Below are 20,308 nucleotides of genomic sequence, written 5' to 3'. Positions count from 1 at the left end.
TCAACAACAAATTACACACACACTCCCACACTCGCAGTGGACCAGCCTTGACTACGCACACTTCCACACAAACCCCTGACCTAACAAAGTACTTCAAAATCTTTCTGCTTGATCACTGTTGAACTGTTGCATATCCGAACAATCCTCCCACCCCTTTTTAAACCCTTTTTACTCATAATTCCCTTACAATAGAAGTCTAGTCTAATCTAGTCTAATCTAGTGTGGGCAGTGGTGGCTCAGTGGTTAAAGGGTTACTGAATAGAAGGTCAGGAGTCCAAGCCCCAGTACTGCCTACCGCTGTTGGGCCCTTGGGCAAGGCCCTTAACCCTCAATTGCTCAGTTGTATAAATGAGATAAATGTAAGTCGCTTTGGATAAGGGCGTCTGACAAATGCCATAAATGTAAATGTAAATGTAAAGGCAGTTGGTGTTGCAGTCAATCAACAATTATGTGTCACCAGACACTTTATAAATAAAGTGTCACACTTTATAAATAAAGTGTCACCAGACGCTTTATTAGGAACACATACACCCACGTCCACATGCCATCTTTCATGCAATTACCCAATCAGCCAATCTTGTGGCAGCAGTGCAATGCACACTTTCATGCAGATACAGCTTCAATTAACCCATCTATCCATCCATCTTCTATACCACTTATCCTTTTCAGGGTCACGACGAACCTGGAGCCTATCCCAGGGAGCATCGGGCACAAGGCGGGGTACACCCTGGACAGGGTCGCTTCAATTAATGTTCACATCAAACATCATTGTGGAATGGTGGAGAAATATGATCTCTGTGATGAACAGTGAGCATGGCATAGTTGTTGGATTTCAGAAGCTGCTGCTCTCCTGGGATTTTCACACTTAGCAGTCTCTAGAGCAGGGGTCTGCAAGCTTTTTTCATTTGTGAGCAATTTTTATTTTATTTTTTAAAAATGGAAGGGGCTGAGAGCTACTCATGACATACAATACTTACAGCTTTCACATAATGTATCATAACTCTCAAATTAACAAACTGCAATACACCTGAAGGAGTCAGAGAAGAAAACAGAATATATATATAAATATATATATATATATATATATATATATATATATATATATATATATATATATATATATATATATATATATATATATATATATATAGTTGTCTACACATAACTATACAGTTGTTTACGTGTATACATTAAAAGACGTCAAGTCCAAACTAAATTAAACTGGAATATATACAACAGTAGCATTTCAAATGTTGGCCTACATTTGGAAGTAAAACGTATGCCGCATGAATGAGAGCGCATGGTAAATGAGAAAAGTGCATGATGGGCCACAAGTATGACATGAAGCACATTCACACTTTCTTACAGTTAATATCTTATAGTTAACACAGCATTGAATCTACAAGAGAGGTATATGCTGCTGTGTATGCACTTGGGTTCACTCTTTTGCGATCATTTAAACGGTCATCTGTCAGGATTGTTCTGAATTGAGATTTGATCACATTTATATCAGAAAACGCTGCTTCACAAAGGTATGTAGATCCAAATAAAGCAGATGCTTTGAGGGCAGCTTGGTGAGTGTTCTTGTAGTTTCCTGGGTCTACCAGACTCCAGAAATGTTGTGAATGTTGCTGAGATTTCAGCTAGATATGATTTTGGAGATTAATAACCTCCATCTCCATCTCTACAGCACTGACATTGAAGCACTACAGTTCAGCCATCTGCTTTGAAATGTGATCAATGTCTATCTCCATGAAAGGGTTGGCAGTGAATGGCTCAAGATTTTCAAAATCACTGAACCTTTCCTCAAATTCCTGCCCAAGCCTGGACAGGAGGTCACAATACTTGAGTACATCCAAAACTTTGGTTGCATTTGCATGGCTTTCTAACATCTTTTCCAATGAGGGGAAGTGTTGCAATCTTTTGTTTTTCAACTGATGAAGGTAAAGTGACAGTTTTGCTTTAAATGCCTTCACAGCAATGATCATATCACATATGGTGTTGTCTTTACTTTGTAACTGAAGATTGAGATGATTCAGTTTTCTCTGTCACATCAGCCAAGACTGCAAGATCAAGCAGCCATCCGGCATCAGACAACAGGTTAGTGTCCTCCCCCATTGCTTCCATAAAAGCCTTAATTTCACTCAGCAAGGAAATAAAGCAATGAAGTACCTTACTCCTACTCAACCATCTGACTTCTGTGTGAAGGAAGAGACGGCCAATTCTGCAGAAACTTCATCAAGAAACAGTCTGAAACATCTGTGTTGTTTGGACTTTGTTTTGATTTGTTACATGATAATCGTGACATGATCAAAACCCATAACCTTAGTGCAGATCGCAATGATAGTTCAGAAATTTAGGAAAGTCTGGGTCGGCCTTGCAAGGTGTAATAAATCCAGAGTGGCGCCGTATCATGGCTGGAGCTCCGTCTGTTGTCATAGACACCAGCTTTTCAAGGGGCACGTTTTTTTTTCCCAAGCAGTAGTTCTTCAAAACATTGTAGATCCACTCTTATGGTCGTGGTTTTCAGAGGAAGTAATGTAAAAAAACTCCTCATTGGTGAAAAAATCATCAAAAGCCATCCAAACAAAAACATCCAACTGGGCAGTATCACTCAAGTCCACTGATTCATCACATTGAAATGAAAACCATTTACACTTTTCCATGTCCTGTTCTAACTGTCCCTTCGCATCTGAAGAAAGCAATGAAACTCTCCTCGCCACTGGGTTGGCACTGGGCTGGACATTAGCGATAGCAGACATCATTTTTGTCTTGCTTTTGTGGTCCCTGCACAAAGTTTCAGCTACCGCAGTCATCGCTTCCTTCACCATGGCGCCATCAGTGAACAGCTTCTTGTGTTTTGTCAAGATGCGTGACACTTTAAATGATGCCTCTGTTGCAATATTTCCTCTCTTTATCGGTTTGGTGAATAAAGATTGTTGTTTTGGTGGTGTTGCTTTCAGTTGCTTCACCTTTTCAGTTCGTAGCCTGCTTCCCACAGGAAAGTCCTGTGCAAAGTTAGCATGAGCTTGAGTGAAATGGCACATCATCACGTCTTTTACCGGCAGCATCGCTAGCGGCGCAAATTAGGCACTAATATCTTTGGCTTACAATTGTGAAGAAAAACTTACTCTGCCGTTCATCATGGAAATAGTATGTTTTCTGGCTTTTGTTTGGTGGAACGCTGTCTTTATTCATCCTGAAGCAAACAAAATTTTCTAGCTAATACTATAATATGAGTGTGATGACGTGCTTGATTGAAACTTTGACGTGACGGCCGATGTGGCAAATAAATACTATATTATCATAGGAGGGGGTGGGATAGGAGGGGGTATGTAGATTGAGTGGTGCCACTCTGATTGGATGAAATGGGAAAAGGTTTCCAGAACGTCTTAGCGAGCAAACTACAATCAGGCCATGAGCTACTGGTAGCTTGCGAGTGACGTGTTGGAGACCCCTACTGTAGAGTTTACACTGAATGGTGTGAAAACAAAACGTAAAAAAAAAAAAACAAAACAAAACAAAAAAAACATCCAGTGCGTGGCAGCCCTGCAGGAGGAAATGCCTTGTGGATGTGAGAGGTGAATGGCAAGGCTGGTTTAGCTGACATGAAGGCTACAGTAACTGAAATAACCACCCTTTATACCCGTGGTGTCTGCTATGCTTACAATACCTTCGATACCATGAGGAATTGAGGCTGTTCTCAGAATAAAGTGTCCAAGCCAGTATTAATATGGTGTTCCTAATAAAGTGACTAGAGGGTGTAGACAAAGAGCGTAGAATGTAAATAGCACTACCACAGATACAAACAGACACACACACACACACACACACACACACACACACACGCATTATTTTAGTACAGGTCTGTTGCAATGCCCAACAACAGAAAAAAAATCTCATGGAAAAAACTAAGAGGAATGACCAGTTTTCATTCATTCATTCAAAAATAATAGAATGGAGAGAGAGAGAGAGAGACACAGGGGTGGGAGTTGGAAACCCACAGAAACAAGGATTGATAGTTTATATATCAACATCATCAGAAGTCCTAAAGTGTATAAAGAGAACCCAATTAAACAAATGAGACAAAAATATTACACTTGGTCATTTATTTATTGAGGAAAACGATCCAATATTACATATCTGTGAGTGGCAAAAGTATGTGAACCTCTAGGATTAGCAGTTACTTTGAAAGCGAAAATAGAGTCAGATGTTTTCAATCAATGGGATGACAATCAGGTGTGAGTGAGCACTGCGTTTCATTTAAAGAGCAGGGCTCTATTAAAGTCTGATCTCCACAACACATGTTTGTGGAAGTGTATCATTGCACGAACAGAAGAGAGTCTCAGAAACCTCAGAAAAAGAGTTGCTCATCAGGCTAGAAAATGTTACACCACTGTATGTGTGCATATATATATATATATATATATATATATATATATATATATATATATATATATATATATATATATATATATAGTGTATGTGTGTGTGGGGGGGTGTTATAATGCATTTATAAGTGCTATATTTTCTTCTGAAAGTACAGTACACTTTACAGCAACCTTTATTATGCATTATAAATTCTTACTATAGCATTATAAGTAGTGTTTGTAATAACATATAAAAACTTTACTTTAATTGCAGTGCACAATGCAACTTAAGCTAATGTATATTATTAATAGACTAATAGGCCAAAATTTTGTGGACACCTGACCATTACATTCATATGTGATTTTTGAATGTCCCATTCCAGATTTAGTCCTCCTTTGCTGTTATAATAACCTCCACTCTTCTGGGAAGGTTTTCCACTAGATTTTGGAATGTGACTGTGAGGATTTGTGCTCATTCAGCCACAAGAGCATTAGTGAGGTCAGACAGTGATGTAGGGTGAGGAGGCCTGGGGCTCAGTCAGCGTTCCAGTTCATCCAAATGGTGTTCAGTGGGGATGAGGTCAGGGCTCTGTACCGGCCAGTCAAATTCATCCACCCCAACCTTGGTAAACCATATCTTCATAGACCTCCCTTTGTGCACAGGGGCATTGACTTGCTGGAATGTGTTTGGGTCCCAAAGCTCCAGTTAAGGGAAACTAATGTTACAGCATACAAAGACATTCTACACAATTGTGTGCTTCCAACTTTGTGGCAATAGTTTGGTTAAGGCCCATGTATGGGTGTGATGAGATGGTCAGGTGTAAAGAAACTTTTGGCCATATAGTGTATCTTATGTTTTATATTATAATGTATTATAATTAGGTTATGATGCCATATGTCTGTCAATAATCTACACTCTTAAATGAAACGCATATACATTTAGTTACTTGTTAAAAAAATATCAATAGAGGTATCCGTGGGTCTGCAAAATAATGCTATGTGCAAACCCTTGCGTATTGCCAATATAACGTGTAAAAAAAACACAACTAAGTTAAGGTCTGATTATTATTATCATTATTTACTTTAATTCACAATGCATTACAACCATTGCTATAACGTGTAATGCATTTTCATAAGTACTTTTAAGAATGAGCCTTATAAATACAACACTTTATGAATGTATTCAAATGCCATTATTGTCACGATTTCCCCTTGCACTAAGCGCTGGAGCACGCAGCGCGCTCCGAAGAGCAAGCACACGCTTCCGGGTTTTCAGTGACACTGCCTTTGTTTATTTATGACAAGTGTGTTTTGTTGTGATTTCTGTCCTGTCTCCGCCCACGTATCGTCATTGGTTGTTTCCAGTATGTGTCATTAGTCTCAGCTGTTTTGTGTTTCACCCCTGATTATGTTTAGTACTTAAACCCCTTGTGTCTCTTTGTTCGTCTCGAAGTACTGCGTGAGTTTTCCGTGTACCAAGCCTTTGTACATCGTGTTTTAATAGTTTTGATCATGTTCTCGTCCTCGTTTCTCGATTCCTGTTTAGCCTTGTTTATGCCCGTTTGCCGATCGCCTGACCTATTTTGACCACGTTAATGTCTCACGTTTTGGATTTGTCTGCCTGTCTCTACTCTAATAATGCTCTTATTTGCATTTGCATCCGTCCTAACCCCCATTATGTGAATTACGTGACAATTATACACACAGCCTTCACAGAAAGTGTTGCCAGGAATTGTTTAGAATTTTCAAACAGTGTGATTTCTCAATTGACATAGCCATTAAATAGAGTCCAGCAATAATACCAAGTGTTTCCAAGTCAAGGATGCAATAAAAACAAGCATACACTTTCCTTTTTCCCCCCATGAATATCATCTTGTTAAACTAACAAACAATGGAAAATCACAATGTCAAAACTGGCTAGGATAACTCATCTCATTCTGAGCACAAAACACACTACCAAGTGCACACCTCAATGGAAATCCAGGAAAGCTGAAGGTCAAAATATTCACTAATGACAAACAGCATGTTTCCATGTGAAATCACTGATGAAGCCACAAATGAGCACAGGGTTTCGAGTGAGGACTGAGATCTGTGGAGACCACAGACACACTGAAGTAACACTTGATCCTCTTTTCCAAGCCCAACATGTCTCATGCATCTCTGGCTGTATAAACTATGCTAATGCTTCTCCTCTGAAAGGAGGAGGAAATTAAGTGAGCAAATTTGGCATTCAGACCACAGTTAACCCCAGTTACATTCCTTTTGGTGGCGATTTAAGGTTATACTTAATAGGATAAATAGCTGACAGATGACTAGCTGGGTCAATGGTCAAGGGTCATAGTGCAAAAAATAACATGAGGCTGTCTCATCCTCTGACTGAGAGGTCTCTGAGAGACCTTGGCAATGTGCCAAACTTTGAGGATCTGAATTCAATTACGGTTAAGTAGGTGTGCATGTGTGTCCTTATATTCAGGCAATTTTGACAGAAGCGGTGCATTTATATGCATATATTTGTGTGAAACAATAAATGAGTAGGTGCAGTGCATACTTTTTTAGTTCAAGATTTATCTCAAAACTGCAGGGCATATGTAAGATGACATGCAGAAAGGGTTTGGTGCATATATATATATATATATATATATATATATATATTCTCTTTTAATATGCGATATCCACACTCATCATAGATCTGAAAAATACCCAACTGTTCCCTATCTGGTGGACTTTAATACCGAACAGCATGGTATCAGTTTAGATTTAGAACACAGAATGAAGTAGCAATCATCAACACAATCACACTAGAAAGCAAGCATGACTGTAGACTGTAGTTGTGTGGCGTGATGCCCCGTTCTGCAGCTGCAGAGTTCCTTAAACATTTCTATTTGTATCTGTATTTGGATTTAAACCTGAAGTAGGCATGACCAAATCTGGAAGCGCAGATTTGTTTTTATTCCTGCTCATGGGGTTAATCTTTTTGTTTGCACCTTCCTGTGATATTTTACAACCGATTTATCCTACATCTACATTAATCCGGATCATTTAAAACACATCTTTTTTTCCGTACGTTTTGGTCTTCCGTCCACACTGCGACGGCATTTTTGTCCAGCGAACACGGGGCTTTTTTCGAACACGTTCTCCCAAGTGGATGAATTCGAAATAGCAGTTTTCGCGTTACAGTGTGGACTGAGAAAACAGCAATGTTGAAAAACGTTGATGTGTTTTTAGTCATGTGACCCATTCAACTCAAAACAAACAAGCTGGTGGACGATATTGTACTGCAGTTGTTGTGCTAGCTGTGTCCAGATCTATAGCTCTGTCGAAGATTAATGTCACTTTGTACAACCTTAAGATTGCATTTCTAAATAAACGCCTGACGGAAATGACGTGGGTCAAAGCTTCTTACATTTGTACGCACGCGCAGTATAGGGATGAAAGAGTTGAGGTAACAGTAAGTAAGAGAGGGATGATTTTTTGGAAACCGTTTGAAAACGGCAGTGTAGACTGACAGTGTTTTAAAACGAAAATGCAGTTTTTAGATCTGTCGGGATTAATGTAGACGTAGCCTTAGTTGGTAATATTCTACAAAATTGAAACAAACTAGTAGCCAGGCCGTTGCTAAGGAATGCGGTGTTTATTTAAGCCTCACACCTGACAGCTCACTCATACCCACATCCAAAGGGGGGTGGGGGATGGGGCAATCTTGAGGGCAGGGGGCCTGCAGCCTGAAACACCTTGTTGATGAGAGAGCTCAGAGGAGAATGATCAGACTGGTCTGAGCTAACAGGAAGTCTAAAGTGACTCAAATAAGCACTCTTTACAACCGTGGTAAGCAGAAAAGCATCTCCACCATTCTGATTTTGATGTGAACATTAACTAAAGCGACTGCTTTTTTATTATAATAATGTGTTAGATTGAGTGCATTATAATAAAACTGGGATTTAAATGATAGTCAGCACTGTTGTCAGAGCTGCTGTCTGGTTGATTCTGCATTACTTTACAAAGTTAACAACAGTAAAAAGAAGCAGTGTTACCTGGTGTGCTTTCATTGCTTAAAATATGTTGCAAGACTTGTAAAACAGGGTAGCCTACATGGTAGCCTACTTAATAAAAAATGACACAGTGGAAATTCCATTGCTAAATTGATTTGATAAACTACTGAAGGCTAAGTGTGAACAAACAAGTCTGTCTAAATAAATATAATAGCTCCTGCTTTAACACTTGTACTGCAGTTGCGAACTGCATGGTATTTAAAGACAATTAGCATTTATTGTCCCCTGAATTGTATTATTTGTCTGTATTTCGAAAAAGAAATCTTGAGTTATTGTTAATAAACAAACATTATTCATCATCGTCATTTTCTTCTTTCTCACCTCGATCAGTCTGTCCTGTGGTCGGAGGCCTGCGCGGTCAGCTGGAGAGCTAGGATCCAGAGAGCGGATGTACTGACCCGGTCTGGACTTCTCACTGTGCAGGTTGAAGCCATATCCTGTTTCTGCCCGAACCAGGTGACACAGCCTGGGGACAAGTTCGGACACGTCCGCTGGAACGGACGGCATCACCGGAGCCTCCTGAGACACGGGACACAAAATGGATCCAATTAAACTAAGATTTGAAGAGTAGATTCCAGTAGGTAAATGGGGGGTTGGGCTTAAGCCTGCTAGCTCATTTATACCAGCCATCCATGATTATAAGGCACATTACTGTAGAGCTTGTTGGACTTTCAGAAATTATTAGTTGCTCTCTACCAACAATCTGTAGGTATTTTTGTCTCTGCCACTTCCTACACACCCTTTTGTTTTTTTTCTCCACTCTTCCTGCCATCTGAAATGCTAAGCCGTGAAGCTGAGTGCAAACAGAGAAAATATCAAGAGCTCCCTTTGTATCCCAGTCTCTTGCACACAATATATTTATTTATAGCATATATGCACACATATAGTACACAGACACACACATATAAACATAGTAAAGTCGTTTAGATCACGAATGATAAATCGTGCCAGAAATGCTGAAGCCACAGAGTCAGTGTGATAATGTAATTTAGGACCAGTGTTAAAGACACACTCACCCCGAGAACATCTAATTACTCACAGCAAGCCACACTAGACGGGCACAACCTACCTACGTAGCATTAACCATAAGAACAGGTGTAAGAAACAAGAAGTGTTACAACTTCTTGGCTCGTAAGCTTGAAATTACACATATTGTGAGACACAAGCATCTTTAGGGCTGTCTCTGTGTGCTAGGACTGACTGTACTTTTGTCATTGTGATCACTGAACATGTGAGACATTTCACTGAGCTTTTCGAAAAGCTCTCGCCGCATGGAGTCTGACTCATATGTAGATGGCGCATGGCCAAACACAGTGCTGCACAGCTTTAACCCTCCTGATAAGGTGATAAATGTCCTCCACTTCGTATCGCGGTCCTGATGTCAGAGTTTATTTTGCAGTAATGACCAGCTGGCTCTACATTATTCTTTGCAAAGATAATAACGTGACAAAAACATTTCCAGGTGTAACAATTTTCTGCAAATCTGGGTGTGGTGTGGGATAGGGTGTGTGATGGGGTACTTTTTAAAGCACAAACATACCAGTCTAATGTTACCTAAACAAGTCTAAACAAGTTATGAAACATTAGCTACAAAACCTCAAAATAATAGAATCTGTATCCTGTGGTTATATATTTCTGTAAAGCTGCTTTGAAAAAATGTCCATTGTAAAGAGCGCTATACAAATAACATTGAATTTAACTGAATATAATAACATTAAATAAAATTTCAAATTTGCACAAGCCAATCTATATTACCAGGTGTGAATGTTTAAGGTCAGCGTGAGGGATAGAATTAGCATTTATATCTCATACCTGTATTTGGACTTTATTAGCATGGAATAAAATCTCTTTGTCTCTCTCTAATTAGAATTCCTACAGACTTTCAGTCAGTCTAGGTAAAGTGTTATACACACTCAGTTGTCAGTTTATTTATCAAACCTACCTTATTGCTACAACTTCTGACTATTTAATTATTATTTTTAAATAGACGGAGGGAGTTGGTTGTGGTGTTTGGGTATTATCCCGCGCTCAAAATGCACAATATATTTTGAACCTTGAGGCAGATGGGCTACAACAGCAGATGACCACATTGGGTTCCACTCTGTCAGCCAAGAACAGGAATCTGAGGCTACAGTGGTGCACAGGATCACTGAAACTAGACAACTGAAGGTTGTTGAAGGAAAAACATCACATGGTCTTTTTTCGATCTTCAACTGTCCAGTTTCTGGGGAAACTATGCCTACTCTACTCTCAGACTTTTGCCCATTTTGATGTTTGATGTGAACTGAAACTCTTGGCCTGTATCTGCAGGGTTTTATGCTTTATGATCGGCTGATTGGAAAATGTGCAGGCTCCGGTGTGTATGGCTGAAAAAGCACTCGTAAAACTCTTAATTCACTGAATGAAAAGGGGTAAATAAAACTTTGCCAATGTGTGTAGAAACAGAAAAAAAGAATGTGATTGTTGTGATCTCACAAGGCTAATTGAACTGCACCAACAAACACACCTGGGTTTGATTTAAATGAACTAAATACTGCATATGTGAAAGAACCCAATAATTGGCATGGATATGATGTTTTAAAGGTATAATCTTGTCTATGTGATATTAAAATCAAAAGCTGAATCAGCATTTTGCAAGTCATGACCTAAAAAGTTACAGAAAAAAAACTTGCATTACATAAACAGTGCACACATTTAAGTTATTAAGATTAGGATTATACTGTAAATGATTATACTTTGAGATATGGAACTTTCCTTGTGTGCAATAAACTAAGAACAATCTCTCACACACTGTCAACGTTTATAAAAGTTTCCGTTAATAAATAGGCTTTTTACCAAGTTACATTTTCTTTCAGTAAAGCAAGCTAGAGCAATGCGGACAAAAGATACAGCACAGGACTCATAACAAGCAAAAATGCTTCTTTTTTTATTCAACAGAAGAAAATTTTTGGATAAAATACAAGCACTGAGGTGTCCCAGACCACTGAGAATAGCCAATAAATAAAATCCCAGAGTTTCCTGGTTCTGAAAAACCCCAACATGCATCAATGTCAATGGGAGAATCCTTCCCAGGAAAGCCAGACAGATGGAAACAGGTTCATCATTCAGGGCATATTAAATCCAATAATATGAGCAACTTTTTTTTTTATAATAAAAAATGACTCCATCTTAGATCCACAGGCAGGAAAGCCTGTGGGGCCGCAGTTAGCTAAACAAGAGAAAATCCACAGATGGTAGCCATTATGGCTCTGAGCTGCCAGGAGTGGTTCCACCAGTGTGGTTGTTAACGTTACCCCACCATCCGTCTGCTTGTTCCTTAACATCTCCCAAAAGCACTTTCCCTGGTGTCCTCATTTACAGCGTATTTCTCAATCAAATTCCTCACTGAAAGACTAGCATCGATCTGTTTTACACATCTCTAGTGAAGAAATAATGAATGAGAAAACTTATTCTCCATTATTAGTGCAGGCATGGCTGTAAAATGTTCAAATTAGATTAAAAAAGTCAGTTTTGAACAGTGGTGCAGTGGGTAGCGCTGCTGCCTCACAACTCCAGGGTGCCCAGTTTGAGCCAGAGCTCGAGTTAATGTCTATGTGAAGTTTCTGTGTATGTTCTCCATGTGTTTGTGTTAGTTTCCCCCACGTTCCCAAACACATCGGTGGACTGGCCACTCCAAAATTCCTCTAGGTGTGAATGTGCACATGGTGTACTGCGGTGGACTGGTCTCCTATCCAGGATGTATTTCCACCTTGAGGCTTCAGACCGTACCATGACCCTGACCAAGATAAAGTAGTTACTGAAAATAAATAAATGAGCTCAGTTTCCTGTCAGATATCTCAGGCTCAGTTTTCTGTGCTAGTGCTGGTATTTAAGGTATGACCTTTGCTGATAAATTATGACAAGAAAAGTATGATAACAAAGGTGGTAACCTTTTCACTACGATCAACCACACAACAAAAGGGCCATTTTGTACCTTTACTGTGTGTGTAATATGTTTGTATTGTGTTATAATTGTGTATGTCTGGAAGGAAGTACTGCTTCAGTTCAAACTAACCATTGACAACTGACTGACATGCAATTGAATTAATGCAGAGCAAGTGAAATTACCAGTGCATAGACCAATAATCTTTACTCTGATGTAACAGCAAGAGATAGTGTAACACTTTAATTAGTGTTCAAATGAAGACATGAGACCTGTATAAGCATTACATGACATACGCCTACATAAAATTTTCCATCCATCTGTCCATTTTACACATACATAGAGTACGGACAATTTGGAAACGCCAGTCAGCCTATAACGCATGTCTTTGGACTGGGGGAGGAGAAGCACAGGGAGAACATGCAAACGCAACGCATTCAGGGTGGAGGCGGGATTCATAACCCCAACCCCTCAAGTTTATTCACCTGGCATAAAGACTTAAGTCTTAAACAATTTTTCAGTCAAGCTAAAACAACACCAAAGTCAAATTGACATTACAATGTCTTGACAACTTAATTTGTAGCTCACTCATATGATAGTGATGACGTGACCTGCGAAACCAAGCTCACTTTAATATACGGTCAAAGAAAATATACGTAACGCTGTCATTACAGTGTCATGTCAGGTGTGTTCATAAAAATCTTAGTAGTAGCAACAACTAAACTGTACTTAAAAGTGAGAGAAGACATACATAACTCAAACACTGTAAATAGTGTCATGATACTGCCATAGATTTCATCGTACAAATATTCAAATTAATCTCACGGTACATAGTGGCCAGAGTAAATAAATATAAATCTGTAATTATGTATTAGGTTTATATAGTTGTCACATAGCCCTATGGATGCTAGCTTAGGTTAAACAATGTCAGTGATGTGAACAGAACACATTTTAAGAGGTTTCATAAAGTATTGAGGTGCTTGGCACAGTCGATTTCGTTACATACATATAATCCATTCCCATGTTTTAATGGGGGTGGGGGTGGGGGTGGGGGGGAGCTTTGACAGAGAATCTATTTTCAGTCTGAGGTTAAAGGCATTAGGATGGAGACAGAGATCTGACCCAAGCCTTCTTTCCCTCTTACTCAGCAATAATGGAATAACTACAACTGCTGAGAAACTGGAGATTTTGGAAACAAAATAATCTCCACACAGCCAGGGAAGGCGGGGGTGTTTGGAATTACAATGTGTCTAAACAATTTTGGCTTCAACTTTTGTACAACAGAGCAACAAATCAACATTCCTAATGGGAGAATACATTTAGAAAATGCTCCCCTTCTACACCCTCCGCCTGCTCTATACCACTCCCTTTCCCCCACCATGCTGGGGATGGGACTTTAACACATTCCATTAATTTCCTGGCACAATGAGGCATTGTGCAAGACACTGTGATATGGGAGTATTCGGTGTGTATTTTGCGGCGTTGCTTTCTAGAGTATGAGAGCAATACTGCTAATGAAATGAGACTGACATATTTTAATTATTTAAATCCAAACTCCTGGGGTATCCAGAACATTACTGCTGTTAACTCTTCAATAGACTATCTGTGATAGACAGAACTTATAATTAAAAGTGTAAAAACACATCCGGTAACAACTAACTCATGTCTCTCATGCTTGTAATAGGAGAGGCTTTGTTGCCAAACATAACATCCGTTAGACTTGTGTTAATAGTATTTAATGATAAAGGGTCACCACATCAAGTTCTGCGAGTTGTCACATTTTTGGCTTATATAGCCTTAAGGGCAGAGAGCCTATTACTGGATGGAAAAACAGGAGGTGTCATAACAGCCACAGCTGTGACACTGGCGTGCCCAGTATCTTCTGGCCCAGAGTTGCTGAGGGACTGTAAAAACTTCAAACCAATCAGAAGATTCTGCTACACTTCCCAGACCAACATGCTTGCTTTTGTGTGTCGGGTCAAGATCTTCCACAGCAACACAAGAGACAAAAGCATAGAACTAGTTGATTATGACAGTTAGCAGGTGTCAGGATGAGGTGGGGTGAGTGGTAAGGGTCAAATATGGTATCAGAATATCCATATTTATCATGATTGACCTAGAAGGTCATCTGTATAAAAGCACTAGAGGAGTTTTCTACAATATCCTGTTATGAAGATCTGAATACTTTTACTCCTCAGTGCAGATGTTCAAAAATACAAACATCAGGCATGGAAATGGTATACGGAGTGTAAAAGTGAGCATGACTTAAAATGAAAGGTTTCTTCCTTTCATACATCCTTTCTTATATTAATATTTCTAATATTTTGCAACAATTTCTGCTGGCCTTTTTTCCCCAAATCCTAATTTAAGACTTCATTTAATCCAATACAACCTGAGCAGGTAGTTACTTAGGATGAACAAAAGCATGTAAATGCATTGTGCAGTGTTGTGCTCCTACTCATATCTGTGTTTACATCTGTTTAGAGAACACAATACCTGTTCATTCCAAAACAATGTATTCATATTCGGTTATGTCCATAGTATGTATGTAATTTGTGAAATGCATGCAACATTATTGAACAAGGAAGCAGGCTGAATGCAAATGACATTTAACACACTGACTCTTGGAAATAAAACAGTGAACGTTATGATGGGTCTAATTAATTGGTTATTGTTCAGTTATTTAACATCTAATCATATCCTCACATCATGGTTCAAGGAAATTAAAGATGCAACACAACTTTCTCCCTCTCTCACTCTCTCTCTCTCCTTTTTTAATAATTAAGGCTGTATTAAAGCTGTAACCTTTAAGATTTAAAGCTATACCCTAAAATATGTATTGATACTCTCACATCATATATCTTCACCAGTGATGGCTGGTGCTTTCTTACACAAAGGGAAGCATGGTTGTTGTATAATTCAAGCAAGAAACCAGGAAGACCAATTTATTAAATGATCAACCAGACCAGCTTAACTAGCACTAACCAGCTTGCACCAGTGTGAAATTCATTCTTTTGTTCTGTCTGAGAAGAGAGCTAAAAAGATTTGCTCCCTGCCTTTTGGACCTAATAAATGTTGGGAATTGATCTGCCCTCCTGTTTTAATTCGAGCCTCTTCTCATACGAAAGAGAATTAGCAGAGTCGAATAAAACCAGTTCAGGAACCGTGCTTGGTGCGTTTGAAAAAGGAGCTAAGCTGCAAATTCTGACCTTCTTAAAATACTAGCCAGCTTCCATTATGTACATTTCTAATAGTTAACTTGCAAATGAAAGCAAATGATAGAGGTACAGAGGATGGATGGATGGATGGATGTATGGAAAAAGGTCTTCAACAGTACAAACACCATTAAATCTGTAAATAAATAAAATACTGTATGGACTGAAAGTGGAATAGTACTGTACTATACTTTTTCCTATCCTTATTGTTTGCCACCAAATAATTAACAATCCATACTGAATGGCCACTTAATTGAAAACAAAATGGAGGTCTCTGACTTTTGCACAGTACTGTATGGTATATTAGACTAAAAAGGCAATGTTATACAGTGTGTCTGAAAGGCTTACTGTTATGTGTATTATAGTTTCAAAACCGTGCTTTCAAAAAGACATTTATTTGTCCAATTGACGCAGCAATGTTGCTTTCTATGTAAACGCATTGAGTCGTGATGTTTCTTTCTGTGTAAACTCATTCACTGGTGTTCTGTGGGCAATGCATTTGCTGGCTTTCTAATCTTACAGTTATAGACAATGCTGTCAAAATCACATACACTAAACAAATGTGACTTTTTACTTACTAGAATAATACATAGCAACATGAGTGGTGAGTACTATAGCAGATAAACATTTTATTTTAGCATTTTGTAAATGTAATTTTAGGGGAGCAATGATTCCTGTGTGGTTTCAAAGCAATCGGTTGTGGTATTCATGCCACCACAAATTCTGACTACAATCAGAGACTGTGTTCTGCAGCCTGCACTAAACCACATGGATTATACAAGGAAATGAATACGGAGGACATCACCGAATGCCAACCCTCATAATCCTATGCATCACGGATGGTCAAGCCAGGGAAAATCTAGAACTTTAAAGAGCCAGAATGCAAAGAATAACAGCAAGCATAAAGAGATTTGTACACGCTGAGCTTTTGGGACATAGTGACTGACATATTCAGAGTTGGCGACTTAAGTCCAAAAGCTATACCAATAACTGGGAAAGTTTCAGAATTCAGAAATGGGTTATGCAACTGCTTACATTGAGTTTTTTGGGCTCCCCATTCAGACTATCCAAATCACGTGTAGTTCACACCTCCAAGGTTGGCCGATATTTCTTGAGTAGAGGTGTCAGTGTTGGGGTTTTTCAATAGTGTTTAGACCACTGGTTTTAAACACAAGCACTTGCCTTTAAGAGAAAAAATAAAGAACATTGGGATAAGAAATGAAGACAGAAGAAGGGAATCATGCTTGTTTGTTTTTTCTTTTAATTTTTTTTTTTGTATATTTCCCTATTAGAGGCAGAAAATCCTCAAAAGTTACACAGTGTTGGCTTAAATCTCTCATTCTAACAGGTCAGTTTTAACTTTGTGGATTGCTTTCACCAGAAGTAAGATGACTTGAAAAATCAGGAGACCAAGAGCCAGGGTATAATGAAAGAGATAGTTTATTGCATACATACATAAAGACAACCTGGGCATTCTACAGTCCAAACATAAGTTAGACACAGTCGACTTTTATACTATGTTATTATATGTGTACGTACAAAGGACACACTTGAGACCATAAGGATTAATATAGAATATATAGACCATATAGAATAACCATTTCTGGATGAACTGGGCATCACATCATAGATAAGTTGAACAAACAAACTGTGATTGTGAAAGTGGACACTTCGATGGAAGACAGATAAGGGTGCACACACTAGCACAAGTTTACCTCATGTTCATATCAGAAAAATCATTCTGAATTACATCTCACTTTCAGCTCCACTGCAGAGAATGAAGCAGAAATGCAGAACTAGATCGAGATGTTGCTTTAAATACAATGAAAGAAAAATAACAAGAATAGCTAGAACTTTTGAAAGAAATCAGTGGTCTCAGTAAGCAGAAGCAAAGTATACCACTCATCCCACCAACCCTAATCTCATCCAACCCCACCCCACTGTTTCCCGAGAAGACATGCAGAACAGGGACAGAGAAGACATGCTTGCTGCAAAATTGCACTAATCCTGACATACTGCCCCTGCTGTCTAAGTTTCGTTGTGTTTTGTACCCTGCAGTGCCACTCTCCTTAGTTGTGCCCTCTTTAGAATGTGCCCAGCTAATCGGAGGCCATCGTACATTATTTAAGGTCTGAATGATAGGCCTACAGTAGTTCAACCAAGCATGTTATTGAGCTTGTGCATAAAAACACAATAGAAAGCAATCAGTTCAGACAAAAGAGGAAAGGAGCATGACCTCTTCAATTCATATCACCGCAACCAAGAACGACACATCCAATTGTTTTAGCAAGCATGGCAATATAATATTGACTGATTTATATGAATAATTAATTAATAAAGACTGCACGGTACTCATTCCAGAATTACTTCACTATGTTTAACATTCATCGCACTCGACAGGTATCACTCACGTGGGATTACAAGCATCAGGCTGTCTCAATTTATATCAAGCAAATTCTGTGCTATAGCTGTAATGAGTAAGACAAAAGAAATACAAATAAACGAAATAAAACAAAGCAAAAAAAGACCCATGTGTGAATCATGTACAAGCACAAGATCAAGCAAAGAGTACAGAAATACACTGCCACTGGGAATACGCATGAAGGTTTTTGGGAATTTTTTTCCATTTTCCACAAGTATTCAGTTAATAAAACAAAATTACATGTGGTTGCATTCAGAGATCTGTGGCGTTTCATTTCCTGTTGTTCTGTTTGTGCCATGTGAACCGCATAAACGCTACATGGCCAAACATGACCAACACACTCAATGAGCTGGAAGTGCATCTAAGCACCACAAAGCTTTCCCCTATCAGGTCACTGCCTGAAATCCCAGATGAGCCACAGAACTCAAAGCTGAGCATACAGCGGACCAGCTCCAGTTCTGCTGACAGCAACGGCAACCTGGGCAGTATTTACCACTAATGAACCTGATAGAGCAGAAGAGGTGGGGAGAATCATGGAAAGACGACTGACAAAGAAACGAAGGAAAGATAAAGATGTGTTATTTAACAGCATACTATGAGCTGATGACTTCCTTGCGTCTCTCCACTCTCTCCACTAGTGCTGTGTGGTGGTATATTGTAAAACGATACAGCATAAGGAAATGTTAGGCAATAAAGCTACAGATGACATCACAAAAAAGTTAATTTTAAAATATTTTAGCAGTTTCTATAACCAAATAAATTAATAATTGTTACATGTTTAAACCAATGTTACATGTTATATATATATATATATATATATATATATATATATATATATATATATATATATATATATATATATATATATATATATATAAACCCAATTTAAGAACATTTTATTTTCCCAAATATGAGCCTTTTTAGGTCTGTAGTGTTGAGCCTTCTGTTTTGTCCTGTCATTTTTTCATTTAATGCTTTTTATTCTGTTTTATTGTTAAAAAAATAACATTCCTGCTTTACAGTATTCATGGAGCAAGGCTCACATAAAACCAAAACCAACAACCAAAAATTGTTAGCTAGAATTGTCCTTGAATAAGTGAAGCTGTTTCCAAAGGTGACATCATAATAATGTGGTTTGGGTTTTATAGTTATCTTACAGTTCAAATCCATTTGTAAACCTTGATATGCCACCACACTGTCAAATTCGCTTATGGTGAATTATAAGTTCTTTCCCTCTCTATGAAGCCTAATCTCCTGATTAGCTAAATGTAACACAAAGGTAACACTCATATACAAGGTGTCCCAAAAGTCTCTATACAAAATGGCTTCCAAAATTTTTCATACTTACTTGTGAAGGACTTTAACAGAAAACATGACAAGCACATCATACACCACACTATTATTACACCAAACTTATTAACAAACTCAAAAAGACTGCAAGTGTTGTGGACCAACCGAGAAGTGGACATCCACAAACTTCCATTGACGAAGGCACAACCAACGTGGTGCTAGCATACATAGTCTATATGTGGAGACTTTGGGGACACCCTTTATATACCTGAAGTACCCTCCTGTCTGCATGTCATGGACTGTGTGGCTACACTGAATAGAATGCACCAAGCTGAACTTGTGTAAATGGTGCACTTATATAGCGCTTTTATCCAAAACGCTTCACACGGTTTCTCATTCACCCATTCACACACACACACACACACACACACACACACACACACACACACACACACACACCAATGGTAGAGCTGCCATGCAAGGCACTAACTTGCCATCGGGAGCAACTTGCGGTTCAGTGTCTTACCCAAGGACACTTTGGTATTTGGAGTCATGTGGGCCAGGAATCGAACGCCAACCCTACGATTAGTGGACAACCCGCTCTACCACCTGCTCTACCACAGCCACCCAGGGTTAATCAACAGAGTTAACAGATATGCAATATATGTAACATATATTATCTACGTATATATGTACATATATTGTGTATATGTAACATTAATTTTTCATACTGTTCCACACCTATTCTACACCCAGTTGCACTCCATTAACTCAGTGCTCTGTCAACTCTGTTGATTAATCCTAGCCTGAAACACACCAAACTAGTTCACGCATCTGACACCAAATAGTCCCAGCAGCTACTGTAGAGACCCTCACTCCGTTTCATCAAACAGTCTTTACCCAAGTCATTCTTGGTTAAAATATACCGCTCATGTAGAAAACGATGCAGTGAAAATACTCGTGAGAAAGGCTAACCGTTTTCAGAGTTCGCTGCACACATTCACAGAGCAAATAATGAGACACATGTTCATGTATGTGTT

At 38.8% G+C, this 20,308-nt stretch overlaps 1 protein-coding gene across 1 annotated transcript in view; it reads right to left on the bottom strand.

Moving 5' to 3' along the window:
• The window catches only part of LOC108278278 (Na(+)/H(+) exchange regulatory cofactor NHE-RF2), a 58,724-nt gene that overhangs the window by 9,561 nt on the left and 28,855 nt on the right, over positions 1–20,308 (bottom strand). The window contains exon 3 of the mRNA XM_017491527.2: positions 8,741–8,938. Coding sequence (XP_017347016.1) covers positions 8,741–8,938 — 198 coding nt within the window. The remainder of the gene's footprint in view (positions 1–8,740; positions 8,939–20,308) is intronic.

This window comes from Ictalurus punctatus, chromosome 2 (assembly GCF_001660625.3).
Source record: "Ictalurus punctatus breed USDA103 chromosome 2, Coco_2.0, whole genome shotgun sequence".
NCBI classification, from domain to species: domain Eukaryota; kingdom Metazoa; phylum Chordata; class Actinopteri; order Siluriformes; family Ictaluridae; genus Ictalurus; species Ictalurus punctatus.
Note: the sequence above shows the minus strand (reverse complement) of the source record. Positions and strands in the feature narration are given on the sequence as shown.